This window comes from Colossoma macropomum, unplaced genomic scaffold (genome assembly GCF_904425465.1).
Source record: "Colossoma macropomum unplaced genomic scaffold, Colossoma_macropomum, whole genome shotgun sequence".
Lineage (NCBI taxonomy): Eukaryota > Metazoa > Chordata > Actinopteri > Characiformes > Serrasalmidae > Colossoma > Colossoma macropomum.
In genome coordinates this window covers 44479231-44495312 of record NW_023494789.1, presented here as the reverse complement: position 1 = coordinate 44495312, position 16082 = coordinate 44479231, and the positions used below count along the sequence as shown (strand labels likewise).

At 37.6% G+C, this 16082-nt stretch overlaps 1 protein-coding gene across 11 annotated transcripts in view; it reads right to left on the bottom strand.

The window, feature by feature from the left end:
* The window catches only part of szt2 (SZT2 subunit of KICSTOR complex), a 155160-nt gene that overhangs the window by 25661 nt on the left and 113417 nt on the right, over positions 1–16082 (bottom strand). For all 11 annotated transcript variants that reach the window (XM_036571448.1, XM_036571458.1, XM_036571452.1 and 8 more), the window contains 5 exons: positions 8015–8140; positions 6716–6909; positions 4077–4182; positions 3072–3155; positions 1977–2051 (listed from right to left, as the gene is read on the bottom strand). In XM_036571448.1, coding sequence (XP_036427341.1) covers positions 1977–2051; positions 3072–3155; positions 4077–4182; positions 6716–6909; positions 8015–8140 — 585 coding nt within the window. The remainder of the gene's footprint in view (positions 1–1976; positions 2052–3071; positions 3156–4076; positions 4183–6715; positions 6910–8014; positions 8141–16082) is intronic.

The window sequence follows — 16082 nt, the reverse complement described above, 5'->3', positions numbered from 1 at the left end:
AACAGCATACAATTTCTTAGATCAGAGTAAGGTCTAGGAATCTGGTTAAGAAATCCGATAAAGAGAGCTGGATTTTAGCTCAGTAATCAGATTTCTCAGTGCATTTATACTCTTACTCAGGTTTCTTTCAGATTTCTCAGTCTGTGCATGTGGGAAAACAGTTTGCAGTACTGGAAATAAGCAAGCAGCGTTGCCATGAGACGGCAGCAAAACACTTTTGGAGCGAAGCTGAAACAGACTACATGCTTAACAAAATTAAGGATTTCAATGTAGATCTGGAGTTTCCCATTATCTGATTACTTAAGTGCATATAAACGCGTTGATCAGATAACTGACAAAATCTGATTTTCTGCAGTTATCGATTTATGAAGTGCATGTAAAGGCACTCATTGAGAATGAACGTTTTATTCAGCCACTACCTTCACAAAACACAAAAGATTTTTTTGGCTCTTTAGCCCTATTCAGATGGGATTATAAATGGTATCCCTCTGTAATCATAGCTGCCACTTTTAATTATTACAAACATTAATTCTGCATCCATGACTGAAATGTCTATAATTGGCTGAATGAGTAGGTTTTGCTCAGTAATATTCACTGAGAACATTGGTTAAAATGACTGAGATTGGCACATTCACATAGGTAGAGTATCTACAGAGGAAACATGCTAATTTACAGTAGCCCTTAGTAATTATTTTCAACAACGGTAATTATTACCCCAGTAATTTTAAGGCCTTGAGCAAAGGGTTCTACTGTTAGACTGTTATGTAGCCCACTAGGCCTTAAGATGCTGGCCAAGTCCTACTCTAGAGCATGCAATGAAGCTTTTCTTTCAGTCACTCCAGCACAAGAGAGTTCAGAGAAAAAACTGAAACAATCCAATGTAGTAATGGCTTAATTGTTTGCTTTGAGCAGCTGTGATTGTATGGCACCTTATGGGGCTTCCACGTTGAGGGAGAAACACAGAAAACCTCCCACCGAGCAACATCTGGAGATGCTGGGTAAACTCTGCAGCCATTTACAAATATTTACACATAATTACTCCTCATTTATAGCCAACCTGGACCCACTTCATACCAAACACTCCATGGGAGGATAGGGGTGGGCGATATGTGGAAAATACAGTACAGCAATATTCAATGACATTTACATTATTAAGTTTGTATCACAATATTTAGTTTTTCTGAGTTGGTACAGATAAATGATACACAGGTAAAACAGTACTGCCAAACGAAACAATACCTCAAATAAAAAGATTTTTAGTTGTAATTCAACATTGAAATACAAGTTAAAATCGAACAACTGGTAAAAACAAATTAATAAAGACATTCAATCAGCTCTTTGTTCCTATGCATTTTTATTCTGGCAGTTTGGCACCACTGGTCATTGCTTACAAATTCATTACGGTTGACGATACATGCTCTGTTCACAAATGTGCTATTTTGCAGGTTAAGCTGAATGTCAACATTCAACTTTTGTCAACATTCTGTACAGCTTGTCCAACCTCGCAAAAGTTGGTACAGCAGAACTGATCTTGTGAGAGGTGCATGAACAGGTCAACTGGTCTAAATCCCTATTTTTCACAAAACATTTGGTCAATATTCTCAAAATACTGATGATACCAGTGATGCGTTCAGGAAAACATATGTCATTTACCGCAAAAACGATAACACACTGTCATATTGGCCAACTCTACCAGAGGATGAGACAGAGAAAGAGCTGCTGATTTAAAGACTAACGACCCCTGTAGCAAAGCAGGTAGTAAGTGTTGATGAAGTGTGAAGACTCTGGCCTCGTCTAAAACTTTTATTTCTCTCTTAGATGGTTAAGGCTGACTACAGCATCATAAAGAAAACTTACAAATAGCAGAAATATTGGTGCTCTTGGTCACACACACACACACACACACACACACACACACACACACACACACACACACACACTCACTCTCCGTCGCTCCCACAAGCAGGCAGAGTTACCTGGGAATTAACCGTTTGGCCCATGGGAATCCGTGAGCACTCCAATGCATACTGCTTCACACAGAAGTAAAACCCCTGTAGAAGAAGAAAGAGGGGGAGAGAGACAGAGAGGAAGACAGAAAGAAAGACACAGAGAGTTCTATATAGGCTACAATGATGTACATATAAACAGTACATCAGACCGTAAAAGTATTCAGACCTTTGCAAAGATCATGTTTGATCTATTTAAATCCAAGACATTAATTTTGGTAGTAATAAGATAAACATATCGCTGTTGTCGACAACAGCGATATACAAAATCATCATTTATGGGGTACTGGGGTTCTTTCTATCTGGAAGTGGCTGTCCCAAACCCTAACCCTTAAAAATAATGTTACAATTTATTTTTCAATGTTATTTTGAAAAACTTTTTTTATATTGGAGTGAAATTGACAGATTTAGATTTATCATGAGTATAATTTAGTTTTTTGAGTTATACACAAAATGAGATAAATTTGTCACCGAAATAGTCCCTACTGAAACATTTGGTAAGCTTTTGTGTTATTATTTGGTGTTATTTATTTTTCTTCCGAGTGGGTCATAAAATATTTTTAACCCCAAAATATAGTTGCACTGTGAAAAATGCCAAGAATACTTGACCTAACATAATTACATCCCATGTACATCCATTTTTGTTGTTTTCCAGTTTTTGACAATTTGAAAATGCCTGCTGTCCTTTACACTGTGTGTAAATTTCATGATGTATGGACCAAAAGAAACGGCCCAGAATTAACTAGAAAAAAGTCTGGTTCCAATGACTTGCACTAAAAGTAAATTCTGTTTTTTTTCCTCCTGTAAAGTTATCATTTTGGAGGTACAAGGTTTTGGTCCGACAGCAGCGATATATATATATATATAGTGTGCTGAAATATTAATCCCCATAAACAGCAATGAGGTCACTGGGAGATAAACACTTATTTCTCCCAGCAGATGTGAAACTGCTGCAGTGTCTGGGGTAAAAGGCTGACTTTAGCGCCTGGTTAAAGTGCTAACAGCATGACTTTGCACCCTGCTGTGCACTGGTGATGTGAGGGGAAATGGACAGAAAGCTCTAACCTGAAAGGCCAGTTCCATCAGCATAATTCCTCCTGGTAGTGCCCTCTGGAGGTGGTAAGCTGAAGTGCCTGATCCACTGCTTTGCTGCAAAGATACACAGAAACACTTGTTAGTGATAGCAAGAGCCAAAAATCTACATGATAAGTAGACAGGAAATTTTTAAAAGTCAATGTTCAGAAAATCAAATATCATGACAAGTTAATCTAGGCTAAAAACAGACTCTTTCATTGTACTCATGCTCAAACTGATTTTACATTTTTAGTACATTTTTTGTTATTTAATTCATGTTTTGTTAAGTTGCCTCACAGGACATTAAAAGTAAACAGGCACTGTATAAAGCTGAATTTAGAAATACTAGAGCACAGAATAGGGCTGCATAATGTACCGTTTGTTAGTACAGTCTTCCGACTCAAATCCTAGCCAAGATGCAATAGGTTTAGTATATTCCTACCCTGTTGCAGCTAAATTCAACTGACAGTAAACTGATGACAGCAATCTAATCTGAAAAACATTCAAATGTGCAGCACCTGCCCAACCAGGACCTGCATTTAACAAACCTGCACCAGAGTGAATGTGTGCAACAACTGTATATCTGGTGCTACAGGCGTGATGATTCAAATATACAAATTTTATTTATTTATATAGATTTTTTGCCTAGTTCAATTACAAAGCGGCAGGGGTTGTGCAAAGCAAACATTGTAAGTGTGTAATGCAGAGTGTAAATATTGTTTAAAATTAAAGGGCCCATATTCCACACTTTTCAATTCCCCATTCTTATAACTACAGCACCTACTTCTTATTCTCAAAGAAGACACTAAATAACCCAGAATATTAATTGATTAAGTTTTAAGATTAAAAGCTGAATAATAAGGCTGAAGGTTTACCCCCTGAACACAAGGCATATGATTCAGCTATTAACCTTAAGACTTAATATCAATGGTTAAGGGGTTAATACAGTGCATACATATGTGTGCTTTTGTGGAAATCTCAAGAGTGAGCTGATACCTTTGGGCTTTCTTCGCTCTTCTGCTTGTTGTAGGAAAAAGAAGAGAAAGAGGCTCTTCCCTCTGTGGAGAGAGAGTTCAGCATGGCAGCCCGAGCACGAGCAATACTGCAGAGATAATGAGAGAAAGAGAGATACAGAGGGAGAGAGATATGTCAGCAAAATATACAGACAATTGTTACAGTAAATCTATTATAAATGCAATATCTAAGTGAATGTGTGTATATTGTGCTGCAGATGTGCAAGTTTGTACAATATGTAAACAAATGTATCGTCACTGTTGTAACAAAACCTTGTAAAGTGGTAAAGAAAAAAAAAAACATTATGTTCCAGGTAATTTTGGACCATTTTTATTGAATCATTCAGTATGAAACACTCAACAAAAGGACACCTGACGCTCAAAAATGATGTAAAAATTAAATAAAAAAAGAAGTTAAACAGTTTTGATTTGATAGAAAGAGAAAGAGAAAGAGAGAGAGAGAGAGAGAGAGAAATGTAGATAAATTAGTGATTATTAGTCCACTGCAGCCAGATGTCATAATAATCATTTTTTTTAATTACACAGATATATTTTGTCCTTTTTTGCTTTTTTCCTGTTACATACTATATGCATATATGAAATATGTTTGTATTACTTCTTATATTATTAATAAATAACTGACACATTCACTTCTTTATTGTTTGCCATATATTGTCAAATATTTTTTATTATATATAATAAAAGAGAGAGAGAGAAAGGTCGCACAAAGGGAGAGAGAGAGAGAGAGAGAGAGAGAGACAGATGGGGAGATAAAAAGAAAGCAAGGGGGGAGGAGAGCACGAGAGAGATGGGGAAGAGAGAGAGAGAGAGAGAGAGAGAGAGAGAGAGAGAGAGAAAGAGAGGGAGAGAGATACAGAGAGAGAGAGATACAGAGAGAGAAAGAGAGAGAAAAAAAAAAAAAGAGAGCGAGAGCGTTTGTGAGGACCTGTGGTCAGTTGATCCTATGAGTAATGCTGCTGGTCAGAGTGAACCACACACACAGTGCCAAAACATAGCCAGCATCTGCACCATGTCCCCCACCATTACATTTAACACACACACAAACCTCAGAGCGAAACACAAGAGGCTAAGCTGAGTTCTCCACTTTCCTGAACTTCAGCCTTGAACTGTGCAGACAAAAAAAAACTTTCAGACAAGTAACCTGAGTAGCACATAATATGACCATCTGACCAAAACACACTTCCAGAACAGTGCAGTTGCTGTCTAGCTAACTCCCTGGCCAGTGTGAGGATGAAAAAGGACACAGTGTCAGAAACCACATAAGCAACTCTATTTGAGATTACTTAACAATTCAACACAGTTTAGATGAGTGTGTGATGATTTAGACTTGCAGTTGACTCAGTGTTAAATGAAGGAGAACAAACTTTCATTATTTGTTAGCTACTTTAGCTTTGTAGCTCCAGTGCAAAACTAAAGAAGCAAAACTCAAACTCCAAACATGTCTTGGCTAGTGGTTAGGGGCAAAGGGAGAAATTGTGTAAATTTAATTGTTCGCCAAACTCGCCAAATTGTTCGCCAAACTATACACGAAACTACTATGAAGCGGACCTGCTGTCACTTTCCACCACTGTTAGTGAGTGAAGTATGTGACAAATGGTACTGTGCAAATGTCAGAGACAACCTTAAACTTAATTTCCAGTCAAAACAGTCATTAAGCACAAGTTATTAATTTTTCAGAAAAAAAGCAAAAACAGATATTTAGCAAATAATTATACAGAAGTCACAACAACTAACTATATTATTAGTTTTTAGTATTTGTTGTCCAACCATTGCCTTTATTAGCTTCTGTTCTTTTCAGAAGACTTGCATTCAGTTTTTTTTTTAATCTGCAGGGATTTTTTGCCACACCTCCAAAGTTCAGTCTTAAAATCTGTTTTTTCATTCCCTGCTTCTCATGATAAAAGTAACGAAACACATTTAATCATGTTGAGGTCTGGACTCTGGAGTGGTCAGTCGATGATTCTGAGAACACCAGCAGCTTACTTGTCTGAACTGCAATTTTTCTTCTTTTATGTCTATTTGCTTTTTCAGTAACAGCTTCTTGACAGCTACATGTTTCAGAAACTTTTCATGCATACCCATAGCACTGAGTTGTCTTTTCACAGTGGAAGGATGGACAGAAACACCTGTGGATTTTTTCAGGTCTGAAGCAAGAGCGGAGCTTAATTTTTCCTCTCAAAGACGAAGAGAACAGTTTTTCTGATGGCAAAAGTTTTGGTGGTCTACGAGGTAGATGAGGTTGCCAAGTTATGAGGACCCCCACTTTCTCTGCATCTATTAATCATTTCTTGAATATCAGCTTTTGGCAGCTCCTGTTTTTTTCACTTCGACTTTAAAGGCAAAGAGGAACCGGCCTAACTAGACTTGCAAAAAAAATTAAAAACGTCAAAAATGGAGCTTTTTGGGCAACACCTAAAAATACACAATACAAATGTAACATTTATATAATTAATTAATCAATTAATTAATTAATTAACTATTAAATACCGATTGCTATTTATGAGGGCCTGTTATAATAAAATCTACTCAAAATGGTTTCTTTGTCTGTCTTCCATTGGCATGTAAACATAGCTCCTCATGTTGCATGTGTATATTCAGTACCTGCGTGCGGGGGACTGTGGTCTGATCTGCACCAGTATGAAGCCCAGGCTCTGCAGGTACTGGACGTATTGCTGCAGGAAGGTGTGAGAGAGCTCCTGCAGCCACGGCTCCTCTTTTAGCCGCATGTCTGCCGAGTCTGTGCTCAAACTGCGCTCTCTGACTGAGGCAGCAGAGTCACTGGAGCGATGACGCTTCTGAGAGAGAGAGAGAGAGAGAGAGAGAGAGAGAGAGAGAGAGAGAGATTTTTTTTTTGGTGAAAAAGACCAAATTTCAAAGTGACAATTTAAAATATTAAAAAAGATCTTTAGAGAGGGGCACACAGCTTGTCTCGTTGAAAAATGGAAATGTGCAACAGGGATGAGGGACGGTGGATGATGAACTCCACACTCCAATGCCAAGCGTCAGCTAGAGGGGCATAAAGCCCCCAGCACTGGGCTATGTAGCAGTTGAACTGCATTTTCTGTAGTGATGGAGCACCATCCAGTACCTTCAGGATGAGCTGGAGTTTGTGCTCCAGAACTAATTATCCAACATCAGTACATCGGAAAAGAAATAAACACAACCTCTGCAGTAAACCATTAAAAAAAAACAAAAAAAACAACAAAAAAAAACAACAACAGTATAGTAATAACAGTAATTGTGACATGTGCAAAAGTCTGGACATGCTTCCATATGCAAAATCTCAGAACTCAATTAACTCGTTAGGACTGGTCAAGAACTGTCATTAGGAATTGTCAGCTGATGACAATGCATGAGAGAATTCTCTCACTCTTCAAATTTTGTGCTAACACTCAAGTTCTCCTCTAAGCAGCTGGCTGAGGGTCAAAAATGCAGCCATGCCTACAAAACAGCAGAAGGCTATAGAAGGAACAAAAATGCATCAAAGCGCTTTTCACTACCTGAAATGGGAGTAAAGTAAACTGTGGAAGTCAAGGCCAGACCTGGAAGACCAAGAAAACTCTCAGACCGCATGTATGCAGGTCAGAAAGGCAAAGCAGAGCCCGCATACGACAGCAGAAAACCTTCAGGAAGGTGTATCTAAAACAGGAGTGGTGGTTGAGTGGTGGTGCTGTGCTGAATTGCTTGCACAAACATAACTTAGTCAACCTACTTGCAACCTAATTACAAAAGTCAACTTTTAAAGCAAGCAAAATAATATCTTAATAAACCACAGGCATTTTGGAAAAATAGACAAGTAAAAAAAAGAACTCTTTGGTTTTTGAAATTGGGTTTGCATAAAGACAGAGAAACAGAGAGAGACAATGAATGGGGGAGAGAAAGAAAGTGTGGATCAGAGACCTTTGCTAGTGGCTGAACAATCAGCTCCTCTTGGATCTGCTTCCTGAAGACGGGGTCGAAGAGCAATGGAGTGGCGCAGTAATGAACCAGCCGAGATGACTGCTTCAGAGTGTCCAGATCAGCCACCTGCACGCATATACACACACAATGATCAGTATCAGTATCAATAATACTAAAGATATGCTGCGCTCCACTGTGGATGTGTTCTGAGTCTGTCTGTTTAAGAAATCCAGCAGTACCTCCCATTCCATGATTCCATTTCAAAACTCTTTTAACATGTCCTGGCCAAGTTTGATTCACCACTTAGAAGTGTGTCACATCTACATTAGACAACTGGCCGCTTGCAGCAAAAGGGGGGTTGGGGACAGTGAGGAGTAAGGCTGTTCAAAACTAGAAATTTTGGAGTCAACTCCAAGAGCTGCTTCCACACAGCAATATCGATTCTAAATACTTAGACTTAGAAGAAGGACATCTGGCAAAGTCGAAATTTGGAGAGCCATCACTAGCCAAATTAATTTAGCTGATGTGGCTGGCTAAATAGTACCCGATTCTCAGCTGTCAACTGAACAGGGGTGCACAACTCCCACTTTTGAAAAGTAAAAGATGTTTTAAATGTATTCCTATGCGTGATGCTAAATTTTTGAGCAACACCAGTGCTGTCACCTAAAAATGTAGCCGGAGCTTTACATTTTTTTCAGCAAAAATAATTTTTTTCCTTTTTTGCGTTTTTTTTCCTTTCTCTCGGTTAACTGGACATCTGATCATGGACTCTCACGGGAACTCAAATTTTAAAATTACTCGCAATACACATCCAAATATGCAGTACACTAAAGCATTACTTTCAGATGATGTATTTTGTTAACAAGTTTACTGTGGTTTTAAGACGTTCAAAGGCTATATAATGAAAAATACATAAAATAGCATCAATGATCAATGATATGGAGGAAGCAAGTTGACCATTCCAGTTAGTAACTACTGTGCAACAGAAAAAACTGCAGCAGCAACTGCCTTTAACTAACAGCAGTAGAGAACTGAGAAGCAGGAAACATGGAGATTTGGGCAAAAACTTATAAGCCCATCTGTGCAGGGGTATAGAACCCCAGCTGGGTTAAAGTCTCAATGTATGAAAATTAGGAGGAATATGGTAGTGGAACATTGAGCTGTTCGTCTCTCCTTGCTCTCAGAGCTGCTGTGAAGATCTAAAATCAAGGGCTAGGATCTTCTATGATAAGAGCTATGCTACATCGCTAATGCAGACTTGAAAGCTGAAATTCTCTTTGTCTCATGCAAGACCTTCTACAACATCTTTTGAACTTACAGATATAGCCATATGTGCAGTTTTGATATACTCTGTTGGAAAGTCCTTTTTTCTTTTTATTTGAAACGCATTACATTCTGTCTGTGTGCTTCAGTAAAAACACACACTGTGAACTGAGGAAAGTCTCAGATAATGGTTTTGTGGACAGCTGGACAATTGTGAGTGACGCTAATTACCAAACTTGGTGAACCTATGACAGGAGCAGTTTCTCTTCTATCAAAAGTCTCAAAGGATCTTCGAACCTTTTCTGCGGTGACTGCTTTCCAATGTCTTGCTGCCAACTAAAAAGAACAGGTCTTGTGTTACCTAATCAAACCCCACAGGAGATAGGGTGACTGTTTTGATCTCAGCCAGTTGGCTAAGAATTAATTTGGCCATATTAGACCCACACAGACTGAACTGGTTCTCAGCATAATTAATATGCAAAGGGGTAACTTTACCATATTAGTTGCTTCAACACTACAGCTGCAGATTTAATTGTCTCCATGTTATAAAACTGTGATTGCTCAATGGAGACACTGCATAATAGAGGCTCTGTATCTCTGTAGCTCCCATCAAATTTTGAACCACATTTTTAAAGATTAAATCGAGACTGTCACCATTACTTGATTAAACTTGATTACTCAATTTAATCACAGATTAAAATATCAATGAATTGGTAGCAAGTACTTGGCAGTTTGTATGATTACAATGCATCTTTTGAATTCTTCTACTGGTTTCTTCTACAGGTGGAGATGACTATTTATATGAATATTGATGAATATATGAATATATATGAATATATTGAATTTCACCACAGTGTTTTTAATACATATATATATACACACAAACAGTAAGAGTATGTAATGTAAGTAATACTATACCTACACCTAACATTAACCTCAGTATTGAAAAGGCAATTTTTTTGCTCTTTGCTCTTTTTGCTTGGTGAAAAATTAATTACAGTTTTTGTTACATAAAACCACACAAATGTCTGAAGTGGACCTCAGGGGAAAAAATAAAAGTGGGAACTTGTGCTAGTTCCTAGCACAGGGTACTCACTAAGCTATAGTGAACTAGGTAAGCAGTGAAGTTGATACAGATTTTAACCATTCATTTCAGACATCTGACATAGTGCTGTTAAAGGTAGAGCTCCGCTTACTTAGCCAATGCATACTTAGGTATACTGTTATAGTAACTAGGCAGTTAAATGCGAGTTTAGCGATTGTGCGCTGTGTTGAAAATTTCATTTTATTTTTCTCTTGTTATGAAAGCTTCAGTGAAGTAGGCTAATTGGCTACTTGGTGGTTGTGAGCTTCACTCTATTGATGTCTCTGGGACATAATGCTGGCCTCCACAACCTGTAACAAGCACTTCCTAACCTCCAAAATGAAATTCTGGCTACATCACTGATCTCCACACATCTCCCAATGTAGCCCACAAAATCTCAAGTGGTTTTAAATCCTTCCTGAATTTCACTTAATGAACTGTGTGGCGTCTTGCACTGTCTTGAAAGAATATCAGTCATTTGTTATTTTGACCATGGCATTGGTGCCAGACTCACTAGTTTGAGTATTTCTATAACTGGTTATGTCCTGGGATTTTCATGCACAACTGTCTCTAGAGTTTACTTAGAACAATGAAATAAAACACCTAGTGAGCATGAAGTTTTGCAGACAGAAAACTAAGAGAGGTCAGTGGGGAATAGCCAGACTGGTTTGAGCTGACAGAAAGGCTACGGTAACTCAGATAATCGCTTTGTACAATTGTGGTGAGCAGAACAGCATCTCAGAATGCACACATGTCGAACCTTGAGGCAGATGGGCTACAACAGCAGAAGACCACATTGGGTTCCCACTTTGGTCGGCCAAGAACAGAAAGCTGAGGCTGCAGTTGGTACAGGCTCACCAAAACTGGACAGTTGAAGACTGGGAAAACATAGCATTGTCTTATAAATCACAGAGATTGTAGGGTCAGAATTTGGCACCAACAGCACGGACCAAACCCTCTCCTGGTGGAGGTGGTGTAATGATGTTGGGAATGTTTTCTTGGCACACTTTGGCTTGTTAATACTAATAAATCATCACTTGAATCCCAGAGCCTATTTGTGTATTGAGTATTGTTCATGACCATGTGCATCGAATATTGTTCGGGATCATGTGTATACCTAATTGAACCTTTTTGCCAAGTTTCACAACTGAGCCAGTTATTAAAAGTAGATGCAATAATTGGACTGCTTTATTGTGCATTTATCATATTTTTAGAAACTGACTTTATTTTTCCTTCATAGACTTCTTTTATGGTTTACAAAAATAAATTTGCTCTTCTATTCCTCTGATTCAAAATCTCCATTTCTAATCACCTAATAAGTAATCTGTTTTGTACAAAGGCCAGATTTCGAAAAGGTCTTTTCATAAGCAAGCCTACTGGAAAAGCAGGTGTTTGCTGTTTCTATCAGGCTTATAATGAATCTGATTAGTTAATTTAGCAATAAATTATACATATATATCTGTATAACTGAGCATACAGAAATATTTAAAATGAAAAAGATGATTTTCTAAGTAAAAATAAGTACACATCTTCTAAAGATAACACACATTTAATGTACAATTACAGTTTAAAACATAAAATGCGACATGTAATAATTTTGGGACATTTTATATTTTTATTAAAATATATATATATATTAAAAAATAAAAAAATAATTAATAAATATAAATTGTGCAGAGAAATGTCATATTTAAGACTGTAGTTGACATGTTTACTTATTTTTTACTCAGAAATCAGCCAAATGTAATTTGACAGACACAAGCCATAATTTAACAGAGGGTATTTAAACTTTAGCATATGACTACATATTACATATGTATACTACAGGTCAAAAGTTTGGAAGGAACAGCAGCCCTGTAAACAATAACAGAGTCCGATTGATATACTGATTGGCCAACAATTTCGGCCAGTACTGACCACCTGCAGTTCTTGTTGGTATTAGGGGTGGGAGTCTCTAGGCACCTCACGAATCAATTCGATTACAATTCAGAGGGCTGCGAATATAAAACGATTATCGATGCATCTCTTTTTCCTATACAAGATTTATTATGTACAGCCAAGATGGAAAATTGGACTCAAAAAGTTGTGGCTCCCAAAGTGGATTGATTTTTGTTGAAAATACAAAATGACTCTTATTAACATTTGGGCTGCGACCCCTGCACTAGCTTTTAACAGAGAACTTGCAGAGAGTCATAAACCGGCTCTGCTTTTAATGTAGTGTGCACGCCACAGACTGTCCGTTCCGTTAACATTGAGTTATCAATTAAAATCTAGACATTTGTGAATCGATTCAGAATCGTCCATCGTCCGCATCACAATGCATCTAAGAATCGATTTTCCCCCCACCCCTAGTTGGTATCAGCAAAAATATCACAGATAAATACCAGTTACTTTTCGTAAGCATTACTTGTGACCTGTTTAACTGTATAACAGTAACACTGGCTGAACAGGTGAATCTAAATACAAAACACTAACCTGTTTTTTACCAATTCACAGTAAAAACACCACAAAAGCTACAGATAATAGCAAACATTATTGGTTATAGCAGTTTTTAGCACCTTAAAATCAGTATTAACATCAGCCACAAAACAGTCATATTGACGGGAGCTGAAATAAAGTGATTTTTTTTTTCTTTCCACTAGTTTTCACTGCAGTTTTATCATCTACTTTTGAGTTCCAGTGTCTCCAATTTCACTGCTGTACTGAGGAAAGTCATTCGCATTGGTTGAGTGCACCATGTGTGAAGGAAGAAGGCATAAATCCTTGTCATGTCTACATGGTTATTTTGATTCGCTAAAAGAAAATGACTGGCTGGTATGTGAAATATAATCCCAATCCCTTTCTCAAGACAGGAAGGCAGAATCCATTTCTGCTCTGCCATGGACCGTACACCCTGTGTGCTCTCTCTTTTCTACTGAGATTAAGGGCTTGCACTATTTATTATGTTGGTAATCAAAAAATGTACTGATTTGATAGTTAAATCAAGAAATCAGAGTTTGAAAAAGAGGCCATGCAATTATAATGGACTTGGAAGTGACCAATGACAAACTATACATAGTCTTTGAAAACACTCCAAAATACTGCAAGAAGATCAATTAGGAAGCCTTTAAAAAGACTTTATGGAAAATATATAGCGAGACATTAGGTGGTAAAAATGCAGATAACAGGTGTCCATCAGGCTCTGTTTCTTACTGCAAGATGAATTTAATTTATACATTATATCTTTCAAATGTTTGGAATCACCATTTACCACCATTCATGAATAACTTTTCTGATACAATGAAAGGTTTTTGCTAAAGATACTCATATAAAATGCTTTTGTTAATATGCTAAAATATACAACTTTGCAAGTTTCAACAAACCCAGGGGTGACAGGGGTGTCTCAATGTCAAGTGTGGCATACCAGCACAAAATCATTTTAGTAGGCCAATAGCACAACACCACCTCATAAATATGTTTATTTTGTCTAAAAAAAAATAAATTCTGAATGAACAAACAAAAACAAAGCAGAATAGACAATTAGGATAAAGTTGCAATGTTAGACGCTAAGGATATGTTGTCTTTTATCAAACCTAAAAGAAAGCAACATATATGCACACATATGACTGCATTAATATTCATCTTCAAACAGAATATTTTAATCACAAATATGCTATAATACTTCATAGTGCTCTTTTAATCTTTAAAAATGTATTAAGCCATCAGAAATGTCAGCAGCTAAGTGAAGAAAAGCTAACTGATCTTAACATTGTTCTGCATAGTTACTTACCATTAGACATTGCATCAAAATGGATGTTAGCAGAATACGGTGAAAACTGCGAATGGTCAATGATTATTTTGAAAGTAGTCAATTACACTCCACAAGATGTTTTTAATTTAGGATTTAGGACTCATATTTTAGGCTTCATATATTTCACAATACAGTCTATGCCTCTACATGGAACACAGAGTGAGAATAGCCATCCTGCTTGAAGCATTTTTACAGGCTAGTAGTTCAGTACAGAGCAGTTTTTGAACTGTGCACGTGTGGGTGTAAGTGGCTGTTTAGCTAAATAGTTAAGTTATGTGGGACAGCAGTGTTCAAACTTCCTAGGCTTCTAACAGTACATTCCTGTCAATCTATTTATGTCACTTTGGCTCTACTCATGTGAGATAATTTGATCTGTTCTGTTATTGCAGCCTATAATGAAATGTTTATTGCGGAAACTCATACAACAAAAAACAGAACAAATTGTGCAGACCTACTTTTAATTGATTATTATTTTTACAATTCAGTAGTTGTGACAGCCCTACTATACTTTCATATAAAGCACTTTGAAACCTCAGTCTGATGCACAATAACCATTATTTTCACCCAGCTATAAGCTGGGGTCTTGTCAGTCATGTAAATTAGTTGTGTCTGATGCGTATGTAAGGCTGTGACAGATGTGTGTGTCAGTGTCATGGTTCTAATGCACAGCCTGTGATGGATCTGTCCTGTAACATCCGTCCTGCTTGTGCAGCGTGCGACACTGATGCTATCACTCACAACCTATAGGCATGGAAATGTCTGGCTGATGGTGGTCCTGGGGTCAGCAGGCGTAGAGTTTGGTAAAAGCCTGCTAAAACTGAAGCATAGCTGACAGTGCTGCACTGAGCTTAAACAAAATCTCACTCACACACATAGCATGAGAAACTGTGTCCAAAACACTGTAACACATTCTTATGCACCCCATCTCATTAAACTGTCACACTCCACTGTGGTACTGTGTGTGTGTGCACTTGTGAGAGAGACAAAAGCACACACACACACACACACACACACACACACACACACACACGTGACACTGTGTGCATTTGTGTTATAATATATTTTCTGGAAAAAAAACATCCTGACTTTGTAGTGAAACGAAAAAAACAGGACTAATCTACAGGACTTCATTAAGAGTTTTTTTTAAAAAAATTTCCACAAAATCTCCACGTTTCATTTTTAGGGGTTGCACAACCAAGTTGTGTCACCATTCTGTAGCCACCGTCATGCCCGTTTTGCTGTATGAACATTTTTCTTCTGAGCGTTGCCAGATCCTCTATAAATTCCAAGGTCATGTAGAAGCCAGAACAGGACTATTACTACAAGCAAGCTAACACTGCTGCACACTGAATTGACATCAACAGAAAACCTCACCAAAACACCCCACACAAACCAGCAAGCTTGATCAAGTGTGTGTAGTTAAGTTGCTTTGGCAGGTTTAGCCTACAGTTTAAATTGCTGGTGTATATAATAGTGTTGAAGTTTATTAGTAGACTTTCTTTCATGCAGTGTTATTTCAGTGCACAGGTGTGTTAGCTTGCTGTTACCCTGTATGTATTATTATTCATATTTCCTGTAGGTATCATTATTCGTACTTTGACTGCTAAGCATACTTATAATTCCGATGACCCAGTGACGATTGGAGGTGTGGGTGGGGTTGGAACGCACACAGGACAAAACATATCAGGCATGATGGCTATTACAGAATGACACTCAACTTCAGAGGTCTAACTCATCTCACAGTTTTCAACATATTAACACAGCTTTTAGATTGGATGTATGGTTTCTGTGTAACAACTGTTAAAAATCAGATTTTTTTCCTATAGAAATGAACGTTTCCTGTAGGAATGAAAGGATATGCACCCCTCTTATATCACACACAAGCAACATCCAAGCAACCACCCTGGATTCTATAGCAGTCATTTAGCAAC